Here is a 23,334-nt window from a genome sequence, read left to right on the forward strand (position 1 = left end):
ATAAACTGCAGGTGTTCCCGTGTAAGCCGTATATACATCTGGATCACTGAAGAAGTCGTGTTCAAAGGGACGACACATGACCCCTCCCAAATGAGTTTAAAGAACTCCAGCTTTTCTAATTGCGTTTCGGAAGCTGGGCTACGTCTCCTTTTTGACCCTATAGGCGTCCCATCTACCGCTAGTTTTATTGGTCGGAAGAGCGTCAGCTGATCTTCCCCCAGCAATTTTCAATATGGCGGCGTCGACATAACCTGTGCTGAGAAGCGTGGAAGTCGGTGCTGGTTAGTTGTGCTGCTTCTGGGAAGGAAATATTCTGGGTTGGAGGATGAGTTAAAGAGGTTGGTGATTGTTAGACTGGAGCAAGCTTCAGATTATATTATGGAACATGTTTTGTTTCCTTTCGCCCAGAGTGTGTGAATAAAGTATTTACTTTCTTATTCTCCACAATCAATGCTGTTTGTGTTATGCTGGCTTGGCTTTGTTTCCGATTCCTTAGACTAGGAGGAGAATTGTGGAAAAGCTGGATCTGAAGTGTTGTATATTTTCATTCCTTTTTCCGGTGGTGCTGCAAGCTTCCCAGTTCTGATCAGACGCAGAAACCTACAGCCAGCATTGAGGAGTAAGAGCATAATTATGGTGGTGTGCAAACAGCCAATCGAGAATTCTCAGTTAAGTGTCATATAGTTTTGGAAAATATGATCAAGACCCACTACTTTAATGCTTACCTTTTTTGTGTTAAAGCCCAGCGAATTTCCTATAGTTTGGATAAAGTGTTTCCTGAAGGTGGTTATTTAATGAACAACTTGAATAACTAGCCTCCCTAACTCAGCTGCCCCTCCTGCATGTTGGAAGATGCATTTGGCATCTCATCCATTTTTTCCTCATTTGATTGGTGAGCTGGTGGGCCTCCCAGTAGTCCTGCGCAAGTAAGGTACCAATTGTCCTTAGGCAGCCGAGACAGGACTGTGAGCCAGCACTGCTCTAGAAGCCACAGAATTAGCCTTATACCAGCAGTACATCACAGCATTTTAACTTAGGGGCATAGGAAGCTGCCTTATATTGAGTCAGAGCCTTAGTTCATCTAGTACAGGCATCCCCAAACTGCGGCCCTCCAGATGTTTTGGCCTACAACTCCCATGATCCCTAGCTAACAGGACCAGTGGTCGGGGAAGATGGGAATTGTAGTCCAAAACATCTGGAGGGCCGAAGTTTGGGGATGCCTGATCTAGTACATAGTTGTCTATACTAACTGGCGGTGGCTCTCCAGGATTTCAGGCAGCGTCCTCACCCAGCAGTACCTGGAGATGCTGGGGATTGAATTTGGGACCTTTTGTATGCAAAACATGTGCTTTACCACTGAGCTATGGCTGTCCACTTGCAGATTAGAGTATAAGTGAGAGGAAGAAGGAGAAGCCAAGCTTGGGAAGCAGTTTGCATGCTTTTTCCTGCTACCTCTGCATGTCTTATTTCCTCCTGCCGGCTGGATTGCCAGTGTAACTAGCTGGCTGGCTCAGAGAATTCACCAGGAGAGCATGGGGGCAGGTGGAGGTCAAATGGAGAGACCCATCCGTCCTTCACCAGCCCACTCACCTACATGGAATTCTCTGCATAGAATTCCTAAGTGCCTATTGTTATCAGGTAAGTTGTTAAATTCAAGGCTGATTTTTAAAATCTGATATTTCCTTATCCTTTTTTAAAAGCACTTAAAGGCAGGTGAGGGCTTTCCTTCCTTTTTAACTAACCACCGCTTGCTACCCATATCTTTGGAAGCGGGCAGCTATCATAACATATGTAAGCTGTCAGTCATATACAGAACAGCAGTGATGTTGATTGGAAAATAATGCAATAGAAATAGCTTTTCTTATACTTTCAGAAAATACTCAGGAAGAAGCCTGTACTAATGAAAAGCAAGTGTCTCCTGTGGATTTGGACTCTGGGAGGCACCTTACCTCCTTACAGAAGGGCAGGAACTCTACAGCTTCAAAAGGCCTGGAATATTTCACCTTTAATTGCTCTCCAAGTCAGAAATATTTTTGTGAAAGCCATGGATGGTGATCAGGCACAATGTATGGAAACAGCTGACTCAAATCTGGAGCAAAATGTGGCTCAGTCCCCTATAGTGAGCACAACTGGTGGCAGTGAGGCAGTAAAGAATGGAGGAACCCTGGTCACTGAAGGGAAGGGGAAAATATTTTTTCCAAGTGCCAATGAAGTGTTCTACAACCCTGTTCAGGAGTTTAACAGAGACCTTACGTAAGTAGACATGTGGGGAGACATTGCTTTCCATTTAACTTTGCAAATGATGGACTGTTGAAATCTGCTCTTGCATTTTGGAAGAGGCTGTCGCTTTGATTTTGTGAGAATGAGAAGGAGCCTGCAACCACTGGCCAAATTAAACTTAGTTTTTGAGTGTCATAAACAAGAGAGGAACTGTGACATTCTCAGTCAGTGCTTTTCTTCTAGGAAAAAAATGTTGGTACTGTGTACCCTCGAGTACCCCAGAAAAAAGCTCTGCTCACAGTTGTGACCCCACTTCATTATTTTTTTACTAACTCTCTGAGGACTTCCCAATCCACATCCTCAGGTTATTCCTATGGTGAAGGTGGGTTCAGCGGACTTTCATGTCCAGAAGGGTTATTGTGGAGTGGGGAAGGAGGGAAGGATTTGTTTTCCAAGGATGGGAAATAGTGATGATGCTTGTGTTTAGTGAGCCTTAAAAGCTGATTTATATAACATATTTCCTATGGGATTTGTCTGCTGATACTGTAGCATAGCTTTTAGTTACAAATGACTACCCAGTAGTTTAGGCTGAAAAATATGGAGGGGAAAGCTGTGTTCGCTCATTTAGTGAGTATGGTTTGAAGCAGAATGGCTTCTCGCGTGGGTGGGAGACCTGTAGTTTTCCAGCTTTCTGGATTGCAGCTCCCATCATTCTTGATGGGTGGCGTCATCCATGTTGGCTGGGGCTGATGAATGAGCCTGTCCCCTGGAAAAATGAGTGGTTCTGAAGACACACAGGGGTCTTTAGTTTTGAGGGGGGTTTTTCACAATCAAGTGGTATACAGTATAAATTTTATGAAATCTTTTTTTCTACTATATCTTGGCTACAGAATAACAAAAATCACACCTTTGACACCTCTCTCCCCTCCCACATATAGATGTGCAGTCCTTACGGAATTTGTACGGCTGCAGCTTTCATCAAAAGGGATTTCAAGTGAGTAGTAATGTTTTCCTCTATTCCAGACTCGGCCCAGAGGGGGAAATCGCTGATGTGTAAGAGGCATGCATAATTGTCTTTTCAGGAATGTTGATTAACCTTTCTCTCTCCTTGTTGTTTGTCCTGTAGTCTGGACATTGAGGTAATTACCTCTGTCCATTGGAGGCAGTTTTTCTCTCTCTTCAAAATAAAACGTTTGACTAGGGCACTTCCCCATTCTTTCTCCTGACTGTGTAGTAAACAGGTGCAGAAGAGGTGTTGATGCTCTGATCTCCCCTGCACTTGGCTTTATGCCAAGCACCCAAGGCACTTTACATTTTAAAATATTAAAACAAATAAATGTTATAAAATATAAAGTTGGCCAGGGGAGAGAGAGGGGAGAACAGTTTGGCTGGAGCAGACCCTGCTATTGACTTTGCCTGCTGTTTCCACTCTCTTCTTCCTTCTCCAGTTCTATGTTGTTCCTCTTGCTGTGAACAGCTGTGCTTTAAGCACCTGTTTAGGCAGGCTTGCATACTGTCAGCAGCTTTGTTGTGAACTAGCCATGCCCCATTTTGAAGCCTTGGGGATTGTTCGTAGAACTACAGAATGTAGATCTGGTTAACATATCACTCTTTAGCCAAGATCCCACTCTGTACCATAAAAGAGCAATGAGCAACTGTGGTCTTCTTGCACAAATTGTGCTAAGAATATCTATGCGAGATAAATAGAAGGTAGAACACTTGATTGACATGTTGTAGATCTCTTAGCACCCTGCTAACCTTTCTCCTGCTTCTGGGAAATGGGTGCTTAGGTTCTGGGAAAATATATGCAATCTCTCTATCCGTGCTGTTCAGCATAATGTTGAATGCCATATTACAGTTGTATGATGTGATTTCACGAATCTATGTAAGGAGAATGGCAGGCCCAGACTCCATGCCACTCTGTGTTATTTCCATCTGTTCCAGTTGCAGTTCCTGGAGAGGAGAATGTCTCAAAGGTGATTGTGGATCTCTCGAAAGGGGAAAAAGAGGATGACCTGGAGCAGACATCTGGTGGTGATGACCAGCAAGATAATGAGGAGCATAAAGCTGTGAAAGTGGGAGAAGTATGCCAGGTGCTGTGTCCCCGTGTGTATGTACACCTTGGGGGTTTGAGGGTCTTGCGACAGCACCTTATCTTATTGTAGTGTTGAATGTTCCCTTGTTCACCTTGACCCTCTTTTATTTTGCTTTGTCAAAATATATTAATTTTTGTACTGGTTTTATTGTGCTTTGTTATATTTTATCTATTTGATATGTGTCCTGCCTTTCCTTCAAGGCTATCAAGATGGCATACAAGTTTCTCCTTTTATTCTCACAACAACCCTCTGGGGTAGATTAGGCTGGGAGATAGAGACTGGATTAAGGTCACCCAGCAAGATTCATGGCCGAGTGGGGGGTTTGAACCTGGGTCCTACCAGTTTGAATCCGACATGGTAACTGCTACACCAGGCATCGGCAACTTTTTCCGGCCGTGGGCTGGATCATTGCCACTGACACTGGTCCGTGGGACGGACACGCTCCGGACTTGCGCAGAAGCGATTTCCAGCTTCTGGGCATGGGCACTGCAGCGCGGCACTGGAAATCGCTTCTGCGCATGCTTGGACATGCACAGAAGCGATTTCCAGCTTCTGGGTATGGGCAGTGTGGCATCAGAAATTGCTTCTGTGCATACCTGGACAAAACACTGTTTTTGGCATCTGCGCGTGCGCAGCACCACTGTGAGTCCCGCACCACAATTTTCCGGTTTAGCGCAGCGCAGGGAATTGCCAAGCGGGCGGCTCGGTGACGGGCGGCTCGTGGGCCGGATAAACGGCTTCTGTGGGCTGCATCCGGCCCATGGGCCAGAGGTTGCTGATGCCTGTGCTACACTATGCTAGCTGTGTTACAGTTTGGACTGGAAGGTCTCTGTTTGGTGCAGAGGCCTGGCTTACAAGTGGTCATCAAATGCTCCACTGAACACTAACCACCTTGCATTATTCCCTCTCCCCCCCCCAACCCCAATATTGAGTGTGTTTTGGCACACATTCTCAAGAAATCCAAGACCTGGGGAACAGCTAGAGTTTGATACATGTTGAGGCATTCACAAAGCTGATCCAGTCTGCTGCAAAAGTCAATTTGTGTCTACTTCACCATGTACTTTGGTCACAAGATGATAAGGCATATGAGAAAAAAATTGTTCTACGTCTCCATCAGTTGCGGCAAGGGGATACCATTTGAAGTCAGCTGTTATGTTCATTTTTAGCAAGGCACTTGTGGAGCTCAGTTGCTTTGGGGGCCTCCCACCACCTCTCTTTTCTAGATATTTCTTCCTGTCCCCCTGCAGGAGGGAGTCCGAGTGCTGGAGGCCTTGGCTGCTTCTGGATTGCGCTCCATCCGGTTTGCAAAGGAGGTTCCTGGCCTTCAGAGAGTGGTGGCTAATGACTTATCTGCCAAGGCTGTTGAGCTCATAACCAAAAACATCCAGCTCAATGATGTCGGACACCTGGTGACTCCAAGCTTGTCAGATGCCCGGTGCGTAAAGGTCTTCCATTTAGAACAGGGACAAGAAACCCATGACCCTCCGATTGTGGTTGGACTCCAGTTCCTATCAGCCTCAGCCAGCACAGCCAATGGTTGGGGATCATGGGAGTTGTAATCCAGCAGCATCTGGGTGGCTACAGATTTCCCACCACTGATTCAGGGCCTGGGAGCTAGACTCCTTCTCCTCTTTCCATAGTAAGAACTAGGCCGCTGTTGTCTTTATGTTTCTTTTTGTGTGTGGAGTGTGGTGCTTCTAAACAGGTCTTTCTCCCACACTCACAGGATGCTGATGTACCAGAGCAAGGCAGAAAGAGACCTCTTTGATGTCATTGATCTGGACCCGTATGGCAGCCCTTCGATGTTTCTGGATGCTGCGGTTCAGAGCGTGAGTGACGGAGGTGAGCTGATAACTTCTTCCAGCTCCAATTTTGTGAGTGATGGTGAAAATCAGGGGGTTTGGACCACTCTTCTTCTGCAGTGGTTTTTGATTTAGGAGACACCAACCCATTTTTGTCTACTTGGCTTTTCTGTCAACCCTTATAAAGTTTTTTGGGGGATTTTTGAAACAAAATCTGCATATAATTGTAAAATGTGAACCATAACCACACATTGACTCATGACGGAAAAGCTAGGACTTTGTCAGAGACATGCTTTTAGCATATTATATGGTAGTCTAGCTATGCACGTTCCTAAAGCTCTCTGAGGATTGGAAGACACCTGTAAAAGTGAAATTGTTCCTCCTGTGCAAGCTACAGAACTCTTTCTGTATTCTTTCCCTGCCTCATGAAACAGGAGAGCATTGTTCTTCGCTATGCACAGATAGAAACTGAAGCCAGCATATGTAATGGTTTGGCTATGGGCTTTGTGGCAGAGCTGCAGTCCAAATTGAGGTCATGGCGCCATATGCTTTGACTCTATAGTTGTTGCTTGATGCCCTTTTAGGTGTGTTTTGGGGAAAAGATTGTGTTGTACGGTATCTCCTGACCCTTCCCTTCCCTTTGGGGACACTTTTGCAGGCCTGCTGTGTGTCACATGCACCGACATGGCTGTAATGGCTGGGAACTCCGGGGAGACCTGCTACAGCAAATATGGGGCCATGTCTATCAAGGGCAAGTTCTGCCATGAAATGGTGAGTGGAATGAGCTGCCAGGAATCCCTGACTACAAGCCCATGTCCCATCGCTATGTCTGTCCAGCCTTTGGCCTGTCTATTGCCTTCCTCAAGAGGAAATGAATGCTTCCAAGTTGGCGGTTCTGCAAGATCAGGTGGTATCAACCGGCAGTGCCATGCAGGCATCCAGGACACTGCTGCAGTTCCACTCCCTCTTTCTCCCAGCTTGGCTGCCTGCTGTTGTGCTGGAGGACACACTCTCAAGGCCAACCTCAAGATAACAGAGCGACTCTTAAAATGATGAAACAAACTGTGACATTTCCCTGTATTCTTACGGGGCTGACACAGGAAGAGTTGAAGGTCCCATGTATCACAGTAATGTTAACTGTCCAAAATCAAAACGCAACAATAGCTCTCACTGTAGTTTCCTCCTACCTTCCTTCAGGCTCTGCGGATTATCCTGCACAGCATTGATCTGCGGGCCAACTGCTACCAGCGCTACATTGTCCCACTCCTGTCGGTCAGTGCGGATTTCTACATTCGTGTTTTTGTCCGGGTCTTTACTGGGCAAGCCAAGGTTAAAGCTTCTGCCAGGTGAGCCACCCCCAAACTTGAGTTTCAGTCCTTGGGTAGTGCCCCATTTGTGCTTACAACCATTTTAGTGGCATCCAACTGATATGTGTAGAGAGCCAGCGTGGTGTAGTGGTTAAGAGCGGTGGACTCGTAATCTGGGGAACCGGGTTCGCGTCTCCGCTCCTCCACATGCAGCTGCTGGGTGACCTTGGGCTAGTCACACTTCTCTGAAGTGTCTCAGCCCCACTCACCTCACAGAGTGTTTGTTGTGGGGGAGGAAGGGAAAGGAGATTGTTAGCCACTTTGAGACTCCTTAAGGGGAGCGAAAGGCGGGATATCAAGTCCAAACTCCTCCTCCTCCTCCTCCTCCTCCTCCTCCTCCTCCTCCTCCTCCTCCTCCTCCTCCTCCTCCTCCTCCTCCTCTTCTTCCTTCTTCTTCTTCTTCTTCTTCTTCTTCTTCTTCTTCTTCTTCTTCTTCTTCTTCTTCTTCTTCTTCTTCTTCTTCTTCTTCTTCTTCTTCTTCTTCTTCTTCTTCTTCTTCTTCTTCTTCTTCTTCTTCTTCTTCTTCTTCTTCTTCTTCTTCTTCTTCATGTGATCACTGACATGCAGGTCCTTTTGGACACAGAAGAAGGCAGAACAGGGGGCAGGGCAGGGAGTGTGGGAACTGAGTGGCACCACTGTGCAAAATGGTCACCACGTGTGTGTGTGTGTGTGTGTGTGTGTGTGTGTGTGTGTGTGTGTGTGTGTCCCCATGGTGCTCCCAGTTAGCTGGGGTAACAGGGAGCTTATCCACTGCAGCCAGTACTTATTGAGGCCCATCCCTGGGCTTTTCTTTCCCTGCCTCTTATTTGTACCCAAGCCTGCTACATGTTAATAATTCCTCTTTCTCTTGGCAGCAAACAGGCCTTTGTTTATAACTGTGTGGGCTGTGGCTCCTTTCATTTCCAGAGACTTGGCAAAGTGGCTCACAATGGAAACAAGTAAGAGAGCTGGGGAAGATGTTTTTTAATAGAACAATCCAACAGCATTTCCCCTCCTGCTTCTACCTAAGCCAGTCAGGTGGGCAGATTCTAGGAACACTTGCACTGCCAGATGTTCCTGTGCTGACCAAGGTGGGAAACTCATTTCCTGGGTGGCCCTCTTAATGAGGCATCCTCTTTTGGTGGGGGTTCATTGCAACATTTCCTTTATTCTCAGCTTTTGGCCTCAAATTTTAAAAACTAAAGTTTTGTGTGCAGTCATACACAATAGGTTTGTGGGAGTCAGAAGCAGGGGGACATGTGTTGTTTCTGTGAGGAAAGGAGGATGTGTTCAGCCGCAAGTTTCTATTAGAGTGGAAATCATGCTAACTCATTTTTGGATGCTTCCTATCGGTGTAATAGAACAATTGGCAAACAGGAAGGGATATTGGGGAAGTGATGATCAATGTTTGAACCCCTCTGTGCCTGCCTCTTCTGCCTGATGCCAGAGATAATGGACACAGTTCTGAGTTGCCAATCAAAGGAGGCATACTGACAGTCTGCCTGATGGATGCTTAAGTGATATTTGTTCCCTGTATCAGGAAGTCTTTAATGTTTTATTATGTTTTAATATGTGCTGGAAGCTGCCCAGAATAGCTGGGGAAACCCAGCCATATGGGTGGGGTATAAATAAAATAAAATCAATATTAATAATTAATAGAGACTTGGGCACCTAACAAGCAGTAGTTAATAAAAATAACAAAGGAACAGGGAAAGAAAAAGTATCGGCCCCTTCTACCCCAATGAGGCTCTTAAATACTGCTTTTGCTATCTGACCAAACAACAGCTTCAACTACAAGGCTGCTTGTGGGCCTCCTGTGGGACCATCCTGTGAGTATTGTCAACAGCGCCACCAGGTGAGCCCAGCTGATCTCTACACCTCATAATATGTTCCTGGCCAGAAGAGCTCAAGCTGACCCTTGCTTCTCTCCCCCCTCCTCCTCAAACCCCCCCCCCCCCACAGCTGGGTGGCCCTCTGTGGGCAGAGCCCCTGCACAATGCGGATTTTGTCCAGCGAGTCCTGTCAGCAGTCGGGAGCAACCCGTCACGCTTCCGAACAAGCCAGCGGATTCAGGGCGTCCTGAGCATGGTGATGGAGGTGAGGAAGACTGTGCAGAAGATGAAGGCGATTGCCATACAGGATCCCTTCCCCTTTCGACCACCCCCATGCAGCCTTTTGCCAAGGTGCAACAAAGGATGTTGCGTAGTGGACCACTGAGTTGCGCAAACTCCAGTGTGAATGAACAAATGAATACAGTATTGTGTGGCGATTGGTTTGATATAGAAATTCAAAGGGAAGGGTATGTTTTGTGCTCGGCACCCTTTTCATACAGGGCAGTGGTTTTCAAACTTTGTTCCAGGGCACTTCGGGGTTCCTTGGAAGCCCATCTAGTGAGAAGATTAGCAATGGTAGACTGAAAAAAAAGAAGAGATAAGAAGGGAGGGATTGCCAAATAGGAGGGGAAAACAATGGTAGATAAGCAAGAACTTTTATACCGCAGTCGTTCTTCTTCTGCAGTCCACAGCCACAAGAGATTACCAGTCTCTGGCTTTGTTCTGGCAAATGCTCTCACCTGTGTTTAGCAAGGGGAGTCCCTGCAAAAAAGTTCGCTCTAGAGCAGGGGTGGGGAACCTGTGGTCCTGCGAAGGTTGTTGGAAAGTCCAACTCCCACTGCGTCTCGTGGTGGCTGGAGCAGCAGCACCTAGAGGGCTGCAGGTTCTGCATCTCTGCCGTAGAGCAGGCCTCTGCAGGGAGAAGAATCACCCAGTGTACTCTGGTCTATGGACAATCTAGAAATGGGGTGGAGAAATAAACAAAGATTAAAAAGCCACCTCTGCAAGATCTTTGTTTGAAATACTCTATACAAGATAAACTGGTGCTGTCGTCTTTATGGCAACAGTGGGGCAAACAACCTGCTTTAACTAGTATTGGTTTCTCTCTTTGCGGTAGGAGCTCAGTGATGTCCCTCTCTACTACACTCTTGACAATCTCAGCAAAACCGTCCGTTGCAGCAGCCCTTCCCTGCTACAGTTCAGGTAAGATTGGGGTTTGTGCTGCAAGAACCTAGCCTAAAGTGGGGGATAACATACAGAGAGGGTTTGTAGTTGGTGTGGGTTGGAGTGGGCAGGGGCATCATTTAGTTAGTGGTAGAGTCAGGCTCTTAAATCCTTTATAGAGCTACACTGGAGCATTGTGCCTTCCTTTGTTTTCTGACTTCCCTACTCAGCAATTTTGTCTGGCTGAAGCCTTAAGGGTCCTGCCGTGGGACTCTTGTGTTTACTTGTAGCGGGGGGGGGGGGGAAGGGGCTGATCCATAGCTTTCAAGGTGTTGCTGGACTGCAGCTCCCACCACCCTTGGGAATTAGAGTCTGAAACAAAACTGGAGAGCCACAGGGTCCTCAATCCTGTCCTATAGAGGACTTTGTGACTCTCTGGGTCTCTTTAGTTCAGACCTGAGTAGGCCGGTTGTGTTAGGCTAGGTTGCTGCTGGAACTTTGCTCTGTTTTGCAGGAAGCCACAGGTCCTGTTGCCCAAAGTGATAGTCTGTCGAAAAGTCCCCTTTTTTCTTTTTATAATAAATTTTATTCAATTTTAAACACTTAAGCACGTTAACTTAAAATTCAATATATATTTCTCTTAAAAAATAAACAAGGTGACTTCCCACCCTTACCTCTGTGGTGTGTTTATTCCTCCCCATATTCTGCTGCATTAAATGTTAAACTATCTTTCATCTATTACAATTATTGTCATTTTCCACCCACTGCTCCTAATTCAAATCCTGCTTGCGATCTCATTTGGCTATAGTTCTTTCTCAAATATTCCAAAAAGGATTTCCATTCTTCAGTAAAAAGCTCATCACTTTGGTCTCTCACTCTTGCTGTCAGTTTTGACAATTCTGCATTGTCCATTAGTTTTGCACTTTTTCTTCCTTCCAATTCTGCACACATAGGATTCTGGCAGCTGTTGTTCCATACATAGTTTTATAATATTCTTTGGGACAGTTGTCCCCCATATCCCTAGGAAAAAAGCCTCAGTTTTTTTTTTTTTGGAATTACCAATTTTAACATCATTTTCATTTCATTATATATCATTTCCTAAAATCCCTTAGTTTGTTCACATGTCTACCACATATGAAAACTTTCCCTTTTCTAAGCAGGATGGATTGCTCACGCTATAAGTTTTCTGGATCCAAGACACAGTTGCTTCTAGGTTGGGGTCTGGCAGTTTGAGGGTGGTCATCTTCAAATTTTTGCATTGTTTGGAAAGAATGACACTTCACAGAGTAGTTGGGAAGAACAAGTTGACAGACTATAGTGCTCCGACATCAACAAGCAACAAATGTTTAGGGATGTCCAATGAAATGGTCTGGATCTGACCAAAATTGGAATCCAGTGTTCTAATAATGAGGGTACGGTAACAAGCGATGTTGGCTACAGTTTGAAATACAGAATTGACTCAAACAGTGAGAAACCCTCCACTGTTTCTACCAAAGTTCTTCCCCTTTGGAAATTAGGGATTTCTCTGAAAATCTTCCCTGGATTTCCTTTCCAGGTCAGCTCTCCTCCATGCTGGTTACCGGGTGTCGTTGTCCCATGCCTGCAAAAACGCCATCAAGACAGATGCCCCACCATCTGTGCTTTGGGACATCATGCGCTGCTGGGTGAGCAAAGTCTTAACCTCTGCATAAAGGAGCTTTTCTTTCTGGATCTTTTACTGTAGGCACCTCCAGACCAGCTATTTGTTCCCCGTTCTCAGGCTCCGGCCTATGGCACTATTGCTTTTTGTCTGCAACGATGGGGCATGCTCTGGCCACCTTGTACCACTGGCCACTGTTTCTGCATGTATATTTTGCTCTTTGGGTCTGGTCTGATAAAGAGCGATTAAAACACAGTCCTGAGATGTTTGTAAAGGACAGATTCCTAGCCATCTTTTACCGGAAGTTTGTTTCTTCATTTGCTTTCCCCTCTTGAGATTAAACCCACTTCTTTTTCTATTCCTCCTGCCTATCCCCCCAACTTTAGGAGAAACTCAATCCTGTGAAAAGAGAGCGCCTTTCCGAGAGCAGCCCAGCTGCCCACATCCTCTCTGTAGAACCCAAGTAGGTATTGAGGGGTGTACTGCAAGACTGGGTGTTGGATGGGCAAATATGGACCTTGGGCCAAGTAAGAAATGGCTCACTGGCAGGAAACTGGAAATCAGGAGGGGATACATCTATAGGCTGCTGCTGTGGGGCAGAGGTGGGAGGAACAAACAGCTACAGGTTAAGATAAAGATAGCAAAATAAGCTCTAGGTGTGTGTGTGTGTGTGTGTCTGTGTGTTCAAATGCTCAAGAGTGTTTCATCTAGATGTTGTCCCATTCTGACTAAGAGAAGGTAGTGATCTCACTTTGTGAAAGGGGTTTGGTTCCAGGTAGGAACTGTCTGCCTTCCTTCCTTGCTGACACTCTAAACTCCACAGGCTGCAGGCATCCTTCACTGTCCGGGCAGATGCTAATCCTAGCTCACGAAAGCAAGGCCTCAAACGGTTCCAGCTGAATCCCGAGCCTTTTTGGGGTCCAAAAGCAAGAGCCAAAGCTGGGTAAGATTTAACAGGGAACCAGGGTGTGCTTGGAGCAAGTTAGGATACAGTTTATGTAACCTGGGATGGGGAAATAAAAGGTCCTGGGGTGGGGCATTAGAACAAAGTCAGGCCAGGACTCATCCCTGTTGGTTAAAAATGGTACCAGAATGTATTACTTTTAAGGATGTCATGGAAAAGCTGACAAGGAGAACTATGCCCAGGTTTCTGTCCTGACTCTCCTGGCTAGGGCAGTAGTGACAGGGACACCGAAACAAAAGCACCAGCCTCCTTGGCTCTGCTCTGACACATCTGCTGGGGGCAGGGGTGGGATCTCTTCCTCCTTGCAGGAAAAGAGAAAGCTACACCAGAACAAGAGGAAAGAATGTGCAGAACAGAGTGACGGGGCCCACCTGAAGAACTTTCCCTGCAAACGGTTCCGGCAAGTGAGTAGCCACAGCTCCTGTGCTGTTTGCTTAGAACTGAGATGTTGGGTTGGTGTGTGAAAGAAACTGGGTAGCCTTTTGGGGGAATCTGAGTGTTAATGACAGCAGGGAATAGCTGTGCTTAAAAGAGCAGGGGAGGAGGGACATGGTTCTCTGCTCTCTGCCCTGTTCCATATCTCTTTTACTTTTTTACTGTCTAAGCACATGGCCTGTGCAGCTTAAGTTCTTTAAGCTTCACTCGTGGCAAATGGAGGAAATGGTACCTGTGTAACTGATTTTTATCTCTTAGTACGAGTAAAAGAAGCTTGAATAGAATTGGGAGCGGGAAAGGGTTAAGCACACCCCTCTTCTCTGGGTTCTGGTTTTATTCTACTGGAGTTGCATGTGGTTTGCCTCTCTGCCATGTGGAAGGCATTGTTGTATGAGCGCTCTTGTCAGCTGCCATTATTAGTTGTAGCTGCTGACAACCAGAGGTCATTATGCACAACCTGTATCGATTGGTCTCGTTTAGGGGAGTCAGCTGTAGAATACAGTTCTCAGTAATCATTTTAAGCCCTGCTACAATTGCCCTGTCCCTAAACTCCCATCGTTCAGCCCAGACACTGAGGTCCAGTACCGAGGGCCTTCTGGCGGTTTCCTTCGCTGCGAGAAGTGAGGTTACAGGGAACCAGGCAGAGGGCCTTCTCGGTAGTGGCGCTGCCCTGTGGAACGCCCTCCCAGCAGATGTCAAGGCAATAAAGAAGCAACTATTTTACTTTTAAAAGACAACTGAAGGCGGCCCTGTTTAGGGAAGTTTTTAATGTTTGATGCTGTACAGTATTGTTTTTAATATTCGGTTGGAAGCTGCCCAGAGTGGCTGGGGAAACCCAGCCAGCTGGGCGGGGTATAAATAGTAAATTATTATTGTTGTTGTTGTTTGGTATGAGGATGTCCAATGAAAAGCAATTTTTTTAAATAAAAAAGATAGTTTTTAACCAGGCTTGCATAACTTGTGACCCACCAACCCACACACAGCTTACCTGGTGCTTCACAGCTGCTCTGTTTTTACAGACCTAGGCAGGCAGCAAAATCAGGAGGTTCCTTAAAGTCCTGCTGGGTTACCCTGTTTGGCTGGCTGGGTCACTAGTTGTATGCAAGTCTGTTTTAATTTCACCTGTAACATTTAAAACTGTTGCAGATGGCAAGGGGGCTGTTTAGAGGAACCTTGAAAATTTGGTATGTTTGGCTTTTCTACAGAACAGAATGGTGAAGGCAACTAGAGGTGTAGCAATGGGTTCTGTTCCCAGATCAGCTACAGCCTCCTTAGGCCAAGCAGCCAAGTTCTCTTGCCCAAGGGCCAGCTGCTTCAGCCACAGGACTGCATGCAAGGACTTGAATGGTTTAGTGATGTTGCGTGTTGCTTCTCCCTTACAGGGCAACTGTTCACTGGGGGACAAGTGCTGCTACTCCCATGAGACAGAAGGAAAGACAGCAGAAAACAACTCGGCACCATCTTGATGAGAAACAGTCTTTGGTATCTGCTCCCTTTTGTTTTATATATTTGTGCTAAATGGAGAGCCTTTATTTTCAAATGACTGTCCATTTATGATGTGCCTGCCATTAAACAATGGTGTTAGCTTTTGGATGGTTCTTGGTTTGCTAGATGTCTTCTACCTGATCACGTTCAAACTGCTCTCTAGTAGATCAGGGAAGAGATGACCCTGTTACATCCCCAAAATGATATTTTAAGATCATCCTCGTGCACTGCTTCACTGTTGATGTCTTTCCATTCTAAATAGTGGAAGGTCAAGTCTGAGAATCTAGTGAATAGTAGCAGTACAGTGGTACCTCGGTTTAAGTACACAATTGGAACCGGAAGTCTGTACTTAACCTGAAGCAAACTTTCCCATTGAAAGTAATGGAAAGTGGATTAATCCGTTCCAGACGGGTCCGCGGAGTACTCAAACCGAAGCGTACTTAAACCGAAGTATGACTGTATTAGGAAACCCTGTTGCTTCCTCAGTGTTACACTGTTTAGCACCACAGGCTCCAGCCCAATGGCACGTGCAGTAATGAGGCAGGGTAAAGCCAAATCCTTTGCATGCAGCAACGACTCCAAGACTGAATTCCTGGCTCTGCCAGACTGGGCTGGAAAAGACCTCTCTGTCTGAAGTCCTAGAAAGATGGTATGTTAAAAGAAACAAAATTGCCTGTTTCTCCCTCTTATTGTGTACTTAGATGCTAGACTGGGGACTTAAAGCAGAATGTTGCAGTGTGTTTTTAAGTGGTTTATTGAAAAGGTAATGATTGCACTTACGGTAGCCCAAGTACTCCTCCAACTCCACACCCTCCCCTGAAAATGATCCAAGTTTCTTTGGTGTGCATGTGTGGAGGAAAAGGGAGTATAAAGGCATTTTACAGTGATCCCTTATTTACCAAAATCATTGTAGAAGTTCAGAGACGCCAATTCTACTGCCTTTTAGCAGCCTAAAAGAATCCTCTCTCCACGAGAATGTCTTGGCTTGGCGAGAAATCATTTCATCTCCATTGAAAAGGCCCTGGCAAGAGCTCCAGTGTCCTGCCCTTGCTTGACACAACTCCATTTGGACGGAATTAATCCCTCTGCTCAGATCTCTCTTCCAGGCCTTGTTTTGTGCTGAATACGAGCCAGGAATGTTCGGATCTCCATGGGTTGTAGTGCAATGTGTGTTGGGTCCAACCTGCTACTGGACTGCTGTTTTGCTGCTCCTGTGAATAGAAGGAGTTTAGGAAAGACACTATTGGAACCCCAGTCCCTTGTCGATAAGACGCTTTTGGAAAGAAACAATAGGACTAATTGTGCATCTAATGAAGTAGATTAGCAATGGCACAAGTATCTTTGGTCGACTAATTAATGCAATTGATCTTAGATTACATACATGATCCTGTGGCTTCAAGTCCCTTGCCTCTGGGAGACAATTGCAAGTGTTTAGTGGAAAGCCTGTGAGTTACATACAGATGATTACCAGCTAACAGAGGGAAAGACAGATCCCTGCAACAGTGCTGGTGGAGAACAGGGCATACACCTTCTGCCTTACCTAGTAGCTTCATATCTTCATGTAGATTACAGCAGGAACACATGTCAGGAATAACTAAAAGGAATCTAATAGGAAAGGCTATAGATCGCTGTAAGAGCATCTGCTTTGCCCTAGGTTCAACACCTCCAGGTAAAAGTAGTAAAGGTTGCTGCTTGGAGCTCTGGAGAGCTGCTGCTAGGCAGTGTAGACCAGGAGTTGGCAAGGTTTACCTTGCCTGGGCCGGTTCCCTCCAGCGGAGATCCTTCCGTGGGCCAGATCGCGCATGCGCCCCCACGATTTCTGGTGCTACGAAAGTGAGTTCCCGTGCCACGCTGGTTTAGCGCAGCACACGGGGATTCGCCGAGCGGGCAGCTCGGTTCGGGGGCAGCTCATGGGCTGGTTAAACGACCCCCATGGGCTGCTTGTGGCCCATGGGCCTTAGGTTGCCGACCCCTGGTGTAGGCAGTAATGAAGCAAATGAGCCTCAAGTCTCGGTGGAAGGGGGAAAGAAACAGGACTCAGCCCCTCTGCCTTGGGGACTGTTCTGAAAGGCTCTTTGCCTCTTATTCACACACCCAAGCTCTTCCTAGAATCTGACAACATGAGAAGCAACCACTGCACAGTAAGTGTAGTCTAAACTGTTTCGATGATGCATGGTTATCTATATGAGACACTCAGAAATTCTGGGATCTTATGCAGCTTTGGGGACAGTTATATAATTAGGTAAAGGAGCCCAGTCAAAGGTGACTATGTGGTTGCGGTGCTCATCTCTCTTCAGGCCGAGGGAGCCGGTGTTTGTCCACAGACAGTCTTGCTGGCCACATGACCCAGAAAACTAAGCCGCTTCTGGTGCAACGGAACACTGTGACAGAATCCAGAGTGCACGGAAATGCTGTTTACCTTCTCACCGGAGCGGTACATAAATATGTACTTGCACTGGTGTGCTTTTAAACTGTTAGGTTGGCAGAAGTTGTGACAGAGCAACAGGAGCTCACTCTGTCGTGGGGATTCAAACCACCAACCTTCCAATCAGCAAGCCCAAGAGGCTTTGTGGTTTAGACCACAGCGCCACCCACTCTGTGCGCTCTGGGTTCCATCATGGTGTTATGTTGCACCATGTCACAGTGGCCGGAGTGGACTACTTCAGAGTAACGACGCTACGCAGCTCTGCATTTTATTCTTTTATTGGTGCTGCGTATTTACAGTGCTCAAGTCATTGCTATTTACACGGAGCGATGTTGTCAGTCGGTTTCAGAACCTCCTAATGGCTTTTGGCGCGTCTTTCTCCAACACAAAAGCTTTGGCAGACCCATCCTCTTGCCCCTCCTCTTCCTGCGTAATTCTGGAGTTGGGGGGATGGGTCTTCCCCCCTTACTTGCCCCTTCCTGTCCCACCTGGGACCCTGGCTCCTCTACCCTGCCTGAGCCTCGGACACGACTTCCTGCTTCCCCACTGGAATCGGAACTCTCCCTGCTTTCCCCTTTGCTCGGGGACGGGCTTGAACTCAGGAGGGGAGGGACTTCGCGATATCCCCTGTCCCTCACATCCACCCCCCTCCCAAGCTCTCCTTCACCCCTCCCCAGGCCCCCCCCATGTGTCGGTGACGACTGGAAGCCTAAAAACTCGGTGCTCTCCGATCCCGTTGGTGTGAACACCTCCCCCCAGTCCTGCGAGCCCCCTGCTTCCGCCTGGGAGGACGGGAATCCCAAAAAGTCCGTGGCGTCTGAGCTGGTGGGGGTAAAAATGTTTTGCCAATCTGCTCCTTCCTCTGACTGGGTGGATCTTGGCGACACCCATACCTCATCCTCTGGTTCCTCAAACTCCGCTTCCCAGCGCCATGGTGAGCTGTTCTCCCGTGCCTCCTCCTCCTCCCCCTCCCTTTCCATGTGCCAGGGCTTGGGTCTGTGGGGAAAGAGGGCGTGAAATTCTTCCACCAAGAATTCCTCCTGTATCTGAGTGGCGGGAACCCATTCATTCTGGGACGGTGGAGCATCCTCCCATGCCATGAGGTACTCCAGGCCCCCCACCCCCCACCTTGAATCCAGGATGGCCGTGGCCTCATTGAGTTGCTCCCTGTTTTCCCTCTCCCCCCCTCCCTCGGGGGTTTGTTCGCTGTCCCTGAGCCTGCTGCTTTCCCTGTACGGCGACAGCAGCGATCTATGAAACACTGGATGCACCCTCATGTCCTCTGGCAGTGCCAGCCTGTATGCCACCGGGTTGACCTGTTGCGTGACCGTGAAGGGGCCCAGCCATTTGGGTGCCAGCTTCTTGCACCTCCCTCTGGTGGGAAGGCCCTCCGAGGACAACCACACCTTGTCCCCCACCCTGATGACCTCCCCTTGTCGCCTGTGGCGATCTGCCCCCTTTTTGTACGCTTCCTTGGCCCTCTCCAAGTGTTCTCTGAGCTGCTGGTGCACCGTCTCCAGTTCCTCTGCCCAATCCTCAGCCTGTGGGCCCTCCTCCTCCTCCTCCTCCCTCTCCCTCTCTGGGAAAGATCTGAGGTCGCGCCCGTAATTGGCCTTAAAGGGCGACACCCCTGTGGAGACGTGCACTGCATTGTTGTAGGCAAATTCTGCTAGTGGCAAGCGATCCACCCAGTCCGTTTGCCGCTGGCTGACGTAGCATCTCAGGTACTGCTGCAGAATGGCGTTGACCCTCTCCGCTTGTCCGTTGGTCTGCGGGTGTCTAGCCGTCGACAAGCTGACCTCCACCTGCAGGAGGTTCATGAGCCGCCGCCAGAACCTGGAAACAAATTGGCGGCCACGATCCGAAATAACCCTTAAAGGTAATCCATGCAGTCTGAAAATGTGATCAACAAACAGTTTGGCTGTCTCTTCTGCCGAGACTGCCCTGGCACACGGTATAAAGTGACACATTTTGGACATGAGGTCCACCACCACCAACACTGCAGTCTTACCCCTGGACGAAGGCAGATCTGTGATGAAGTCCATGGACACCACTTCCCACGGCCTGTGTGGTGTGGCTAAGGGCTCCAGCAACCCTGGTGGCGCTGCTCTGACCACCTTCGCCCGCTGGCAGGTGGTACAGCCCCTTACATAGTCTCGAACATCTTCCCGCACCCCTGGCCACCAGAAGTGTCTCATGACTAGGTGAGCGGTTTTGTCCCTTCCAAAATGCCCCGCTGTAGGGTTGTCGTGCATCTGCTTGAGGACCGTACGTCGAAGCTGGGTGGTGGGTAGGTACAGCGCACCCTTGTAGAAAAGCAGCCCTCTGCGTTCTGCAAAGTCTTTTGCCTGCTCCCTCCCCCCTCTCAGTTCTCTGAAGATGCGGTTGGCAAATTCATCCGCTGCCGTCAGTGCTGTGAGTTCTGCCTCGCTCACCACAGCTGCTCCGCAGGACCATGCCGACGGGGGGAAAATGTGCCTTGGGGCTGGTGGCGCCTCCTCCTCCATGTACTCTGGCTTGCGGGAGAGGGCATCCGCCCTGACATTCTGCTCCCCCGGGATGTAGTGGATGGAGAAGTTGAAGTTCGAGAAGAACTCTGCCCACCGTATCTGCCGCTGGTTGAGCACCCTGGCAGTTCTCCAGAACTCCAGGTTCTTGTGGTCTGTGCACACCTGGATGGGGTGCTTTGCGCCCACCAGGAAGTGTCGCCAGTGCTGGAACGCAGCGTAGATCGCAAGAAGTTCCCTATCAAACACTGTGTAGTTGCGTTCAGGCTGTGTCAGCTTCCTGGAGAAGAAGGCACAGGGTCTCCACTCCCTGTTGGCGTCCAGTTGCAACAAAATTGCGCCCACAGCTTTCTCAGAAGCATCTGTCTCAATGCGTAGGGGCGCGTCCTGCACCACATGGAACAGGTTTTGGTCTGAGGCGAACACTCTCTTGAGGCTTTCGAACGCTGCTTGCGCCTCTGGTGTCCACTTGAACTTCTGCTTGCCTCTCAGGCAGTCCGTGATGGGAGCCGTAACGCGAGAGAAGTTCTTGATGAACTTCCTGTAGAAGTTAGCGAAGCCTAGTAGGCGTTGGGCATCTTTGCGCGTCCTGGGGCTGTGCCAGTCCAGGATGGCCTGCACCTTGTCCTTGTCCATCGCCAGCCCCTTGTCTGACAGCTTGTAGCCCAGGAAGTCCACCTCTTTGGTGTGAAACTTGCACTTCTCCAGCTTCACATACAGGTGGTTCTCCTTCAGGCGTTGCAACACCTCTCTGACATCTTTCACGTGCTGCACTGGGTCATTCGAGTAGATAAGGATGTCATCTAGGAAGACCAAGCATTTCCTGAAGAGGAGGGACCCCAGGACGTGGTGCATGAAGGCCTGGAAGCATGCTGAGCCCCCTTGCAAACCGAAGGGCATCACCAGATATTCAAAAGAGCCCAGAGGCGTGAACATCGTGGTTTTCCATTCATCTCCTTCCCGGATCCTGATCAAGTTGTACGCCCCCCTTAGGTCCAGCTTGGTGAAAATCTTGCCCCTGCGTGCCGCTGTCAGGAGATCATCCACTCTGGGCATGGGGAAAGCCACTGGCTCTGTCACCGAATTCAGCCGTCTAAAGTCCACCACAAGACGGCGCTGTTGCGTGTCTTTCTTGTCCACCCAGAAGACCGGGCTGCCCCCTGCTGCCTTGCTTTCCCTTATGAACCCCCGCTTGAGGTTCTTGTCGATGAAAGCGCGCAGATCCTCCAGCTCCTGGTCTGACATGGCGTACAGCTTGGCTGGGGGTATCGTCGCCCCTGGCACCAGGTTGATCTGGCAGTCAAAAGGCCTGTGCGGGGGTAGGTGGTCGGACTCCGCTTCGCTGAAGACCTCCTGCAGGTCCCAGTACTGCTTGGGTATTGCCTCACCCCCTTTGATATGCATGGTGGCCACCGTGGCTATCGGAGGCCCCTCCCCTGGTTGGTGCTGCATGCAATGTTCCAGACAAAAGTCCGACCCAAACGTGATGCACCTCTGGTGCCAACTGATGGAGGGGTCGTGGCGCGCCAGCCAGCTCATGCCCAAGACGATGGGGGGGTCTGAGATGGTGGTGACGTTGAACGCCAGTGTCTCTGAGTGCCTTCCCACCGTCATTCTCATGGGGGGGGTTTGATGTGTGATGGCCCCTCCCAGCAGCTCCCTGCCGTCAATGGTTGCCACGTGCAGAGGAAAATCCAACTGCAAAAGCTGGATTTGGTGCTCTTCTGCAAAGCTTCTCGAGAAGAAGTTGGCGGACGCCCCACTGTCAATTAAGGCGAGGACCGTCAGGGGATAGCCATTTGGGAGCGTTAGCGTCACTTCTAGAACCACTCCTGCTCTGGGAGGGGTGGGCTGGCTCTGCACCTCTCTGTGCGGGTGGGCGGGCTGGGGCTGTTGTCTGCTGACTGTGCCTGGCTGCTGCCCCTTGTCTCCTGCAGCCAGGCTTTCCCGTTTCCCTGCTGTGGTGCTGCGTCAGTGGGGGAGGGCACCACCGTTCCCGCCTTTCCTTGCCACTCCCTGCGATGTGGGCAGTCTCTGACGAGATGCTGGGGTGAGTTGCAGAGAAAGCAATTCCCGCCCCTTCCCTCCTTGCGTCTTGGCGCCGCTGGGGTTTGAAAAGCCCGCGCGCGCGCGCTATCAATCTGCATGGGCTCCTGGTCCTGGCTGGCTCCAGGCGTGGCTTGAAAGGGTTGTTGAGGGAGTGGCTTCTCCTGCGACCGTGGGAACCAAGCCCGCTTTGCGCGCGTCGCTTGCTTGTCGTTCCACCGGGATTCCTGCCTCACCCCCACCGCCAGAGCTGCTTTGCTCAGCTGATCCATAGTACTGGGCTTTGGACCTCTCGAGAGTTCATCCTTCACCTCCTCGCTCAAACCCAAGTAAAACGCAGCTTGCATGGGAGGCGAATCCAAAACCCACCCCAGTCTGTGCACCAGCATGGTGAATTTCGCCCAATATGCGCGAACTGTCATATTTCCTTGGCGTAAATTATGCAGTTCCTCCTTAGTCTGGTCCAAATGACTATCGGACGAATACATCGTCCTCAAACCTTCTAGAAATTGTTGGACATTTTTCATGCAAGGATTCTTGGTTGCGATTAATGGTCTTAGCCACTCCCTGGCTGCTCCGGTGAGATGTTCCACAATAAACGCTACTCTGTGCTCATCATCGGGGAACTCATTCTGGTGCAGCTCAAGAGCATACACGATCTCAGTCTCAAAGCCCTGAAACTCCTTCGGGTCTCCATTGAACTTGCTTACAAGGGTCCCTGCTCTCCTTCCTGGCAGCACTTGGACTTGGGGAGCCCCTCCCGCCTTGTTTTTCTCTGCATCCAGCTTGTTTTGGAGGTCTACCGCCACCGCCCTTAAATGCTGCTCTTTTTCCTGGAGCTCTCTCACCTGTTCCGCAAGTTGTAGCCGGTCGTCCTGGACCTTCTTAGTCTCCTCTTTAGCTGCCTTCAATTCTCCCTGCGCCTGCAGCGACAGCTGTTGCAGTTCTAGCTGGGCTTGCTCAGCGATCTGCCGCCACTTCTCCGCCTCGGACACGCTCATCCCGGCAACTCCGAAGTAGCCCAAAAATGATTAGGAGGTTGCTGTCACAGTGGCCGGAGTGGACTACTTCAGAGTAACGACGCTACGCAGCTCTGCATTTTATTCTTTTATTGGTGCTGCGTATTTACAGTGCTCAAGTCATTGCTATTTACACGGAGCGATGTTGTCAGTCGGTTTCAGAACCTCCTAATGGCTTTTGGCGCGTCTTTCTCCAACACAAAAGCTTTGGCAGACCCATCCTCTTGCCCCTCCTCTTCCTGCGTAATTCTGGAGTTGGGGGGATGGGTCTTCCCCCCTTACTTGCCCCTTCCTGTCCCACCTGGGACCCTGGCTCCTCTACCCTGCCTGAGCCTCGGACACGACTTCCTGCTT

General features: G+C 49.0%; 2 protein-coding genes across 11 annotated transcripts in view; one reads left to right on the forward strand and one right to left on the reverse strand.

Annotated features, from left to right (window-relative positions):
• Positions 1-223: 223 nt before the first annotated feature.
• TRMT1 (tRNA methyltransferase 1) lies at positions 224-15,088 on the forward strand. 10 transcript variants are annotated; one of them, XM_035104890.2, is made up of 18 exons: positions 225-338; positions 497-619; positions 1,874-2,253; positions 3,159-3,214; positions 4,165-4,313; positions 5,564-5,751; positions 6,043-6,158; positions 6,777-6,889; positions 7,316-7,464; positions 8,340-8,423; positions 9,250-9,319; positions 9,427-9,561; positions 10,414-10,499; positions 12,016-12,124; positions 12,486-12,562; positions 12,923-13,042; positions 13,347-13,467; positions 14,881-15,088. In XM_035104890.2, exons 3-18 carry the CDS (start codon positions 1,901-1,903, stop codon positions 14,962-14,964), a joined length of 2,010 nt encoding a protein of 669 aa, XP_034960781.2. In that variant the 5' UTR covers positions 225-338; positions 497-619; positions 1,874-1,900; the 3' UTR covers positions 14,965-15,088. The 10 variants fall into 10 exon arrangements, with proteins under 10 accessions (XP_034960778.2, XP_034960781.2, XP_034960784.2 ...); XM_035104887.2 differs by having other exon boundaries at positions 224-281; positions 497-2,253; XM_035104893.2 differs by having other exon boundaries at positions 225-1,638.
• The window catches only part of MAN2B1 (mannosidase alpha class 2B member 1), a 30,022-nt gene continuing 20,924 nt past the window's right edge, over positions 14,237-23,334 (reverse strand). Inside the window, exon 24 of the mRNA XM_035104885.2 lies at positions 14,237-16,194. Within this exon, the coding sequence (XP_034960776.1) occupies positions 16,073-16,194 (122 nt within the window). The 3' untranslated portion in view covers positions 14,237-16,072. The remainder of the gene's footprint in view (positions 16,195-23,334) is intronic.

The sequence above is a fragment of the Zootoca vivipara genome, chromosome 2, assembly GCF_963506605.1.
Source record: "Zootoca vivipara chromosome 2, rZooViv1.1, whole genome shotgun sequence".
In the NCBI taxonomy this organism is placed as follows: domain Eukaryota; kingdom Metazoa; phylum Chordata; class Lepidosauria; order Squamata; family Lacertidae; genus Zootoca; species Zootoca vivipara.

Bases quoted from the DNA above. Each gene is read 5' to 3' on its own strand.
- TRMT1 (XM_035104887.2), top strand. From the start codon at position 1,901: ATGAAAAGCAAGTGTCTCCTGTGGATTTGGACTCTGGGAGGCACCTTA. The intron at 4,314-5,563 runs GTGCTGTGTCCC...GTCCCCCTGCAG, and splicing joins AAGTGGGAGAAGTATGCCAG to GAGGGAGTCCGAGTGCTGGA. The intron at 13,043-13,346 runs GTAAGATTTAAC...TGCTGGGGGCAG, and splicing joins AAAGCAAGAGCCAAAGCTGG to GGGTGGGATCTCTTCCTCCT.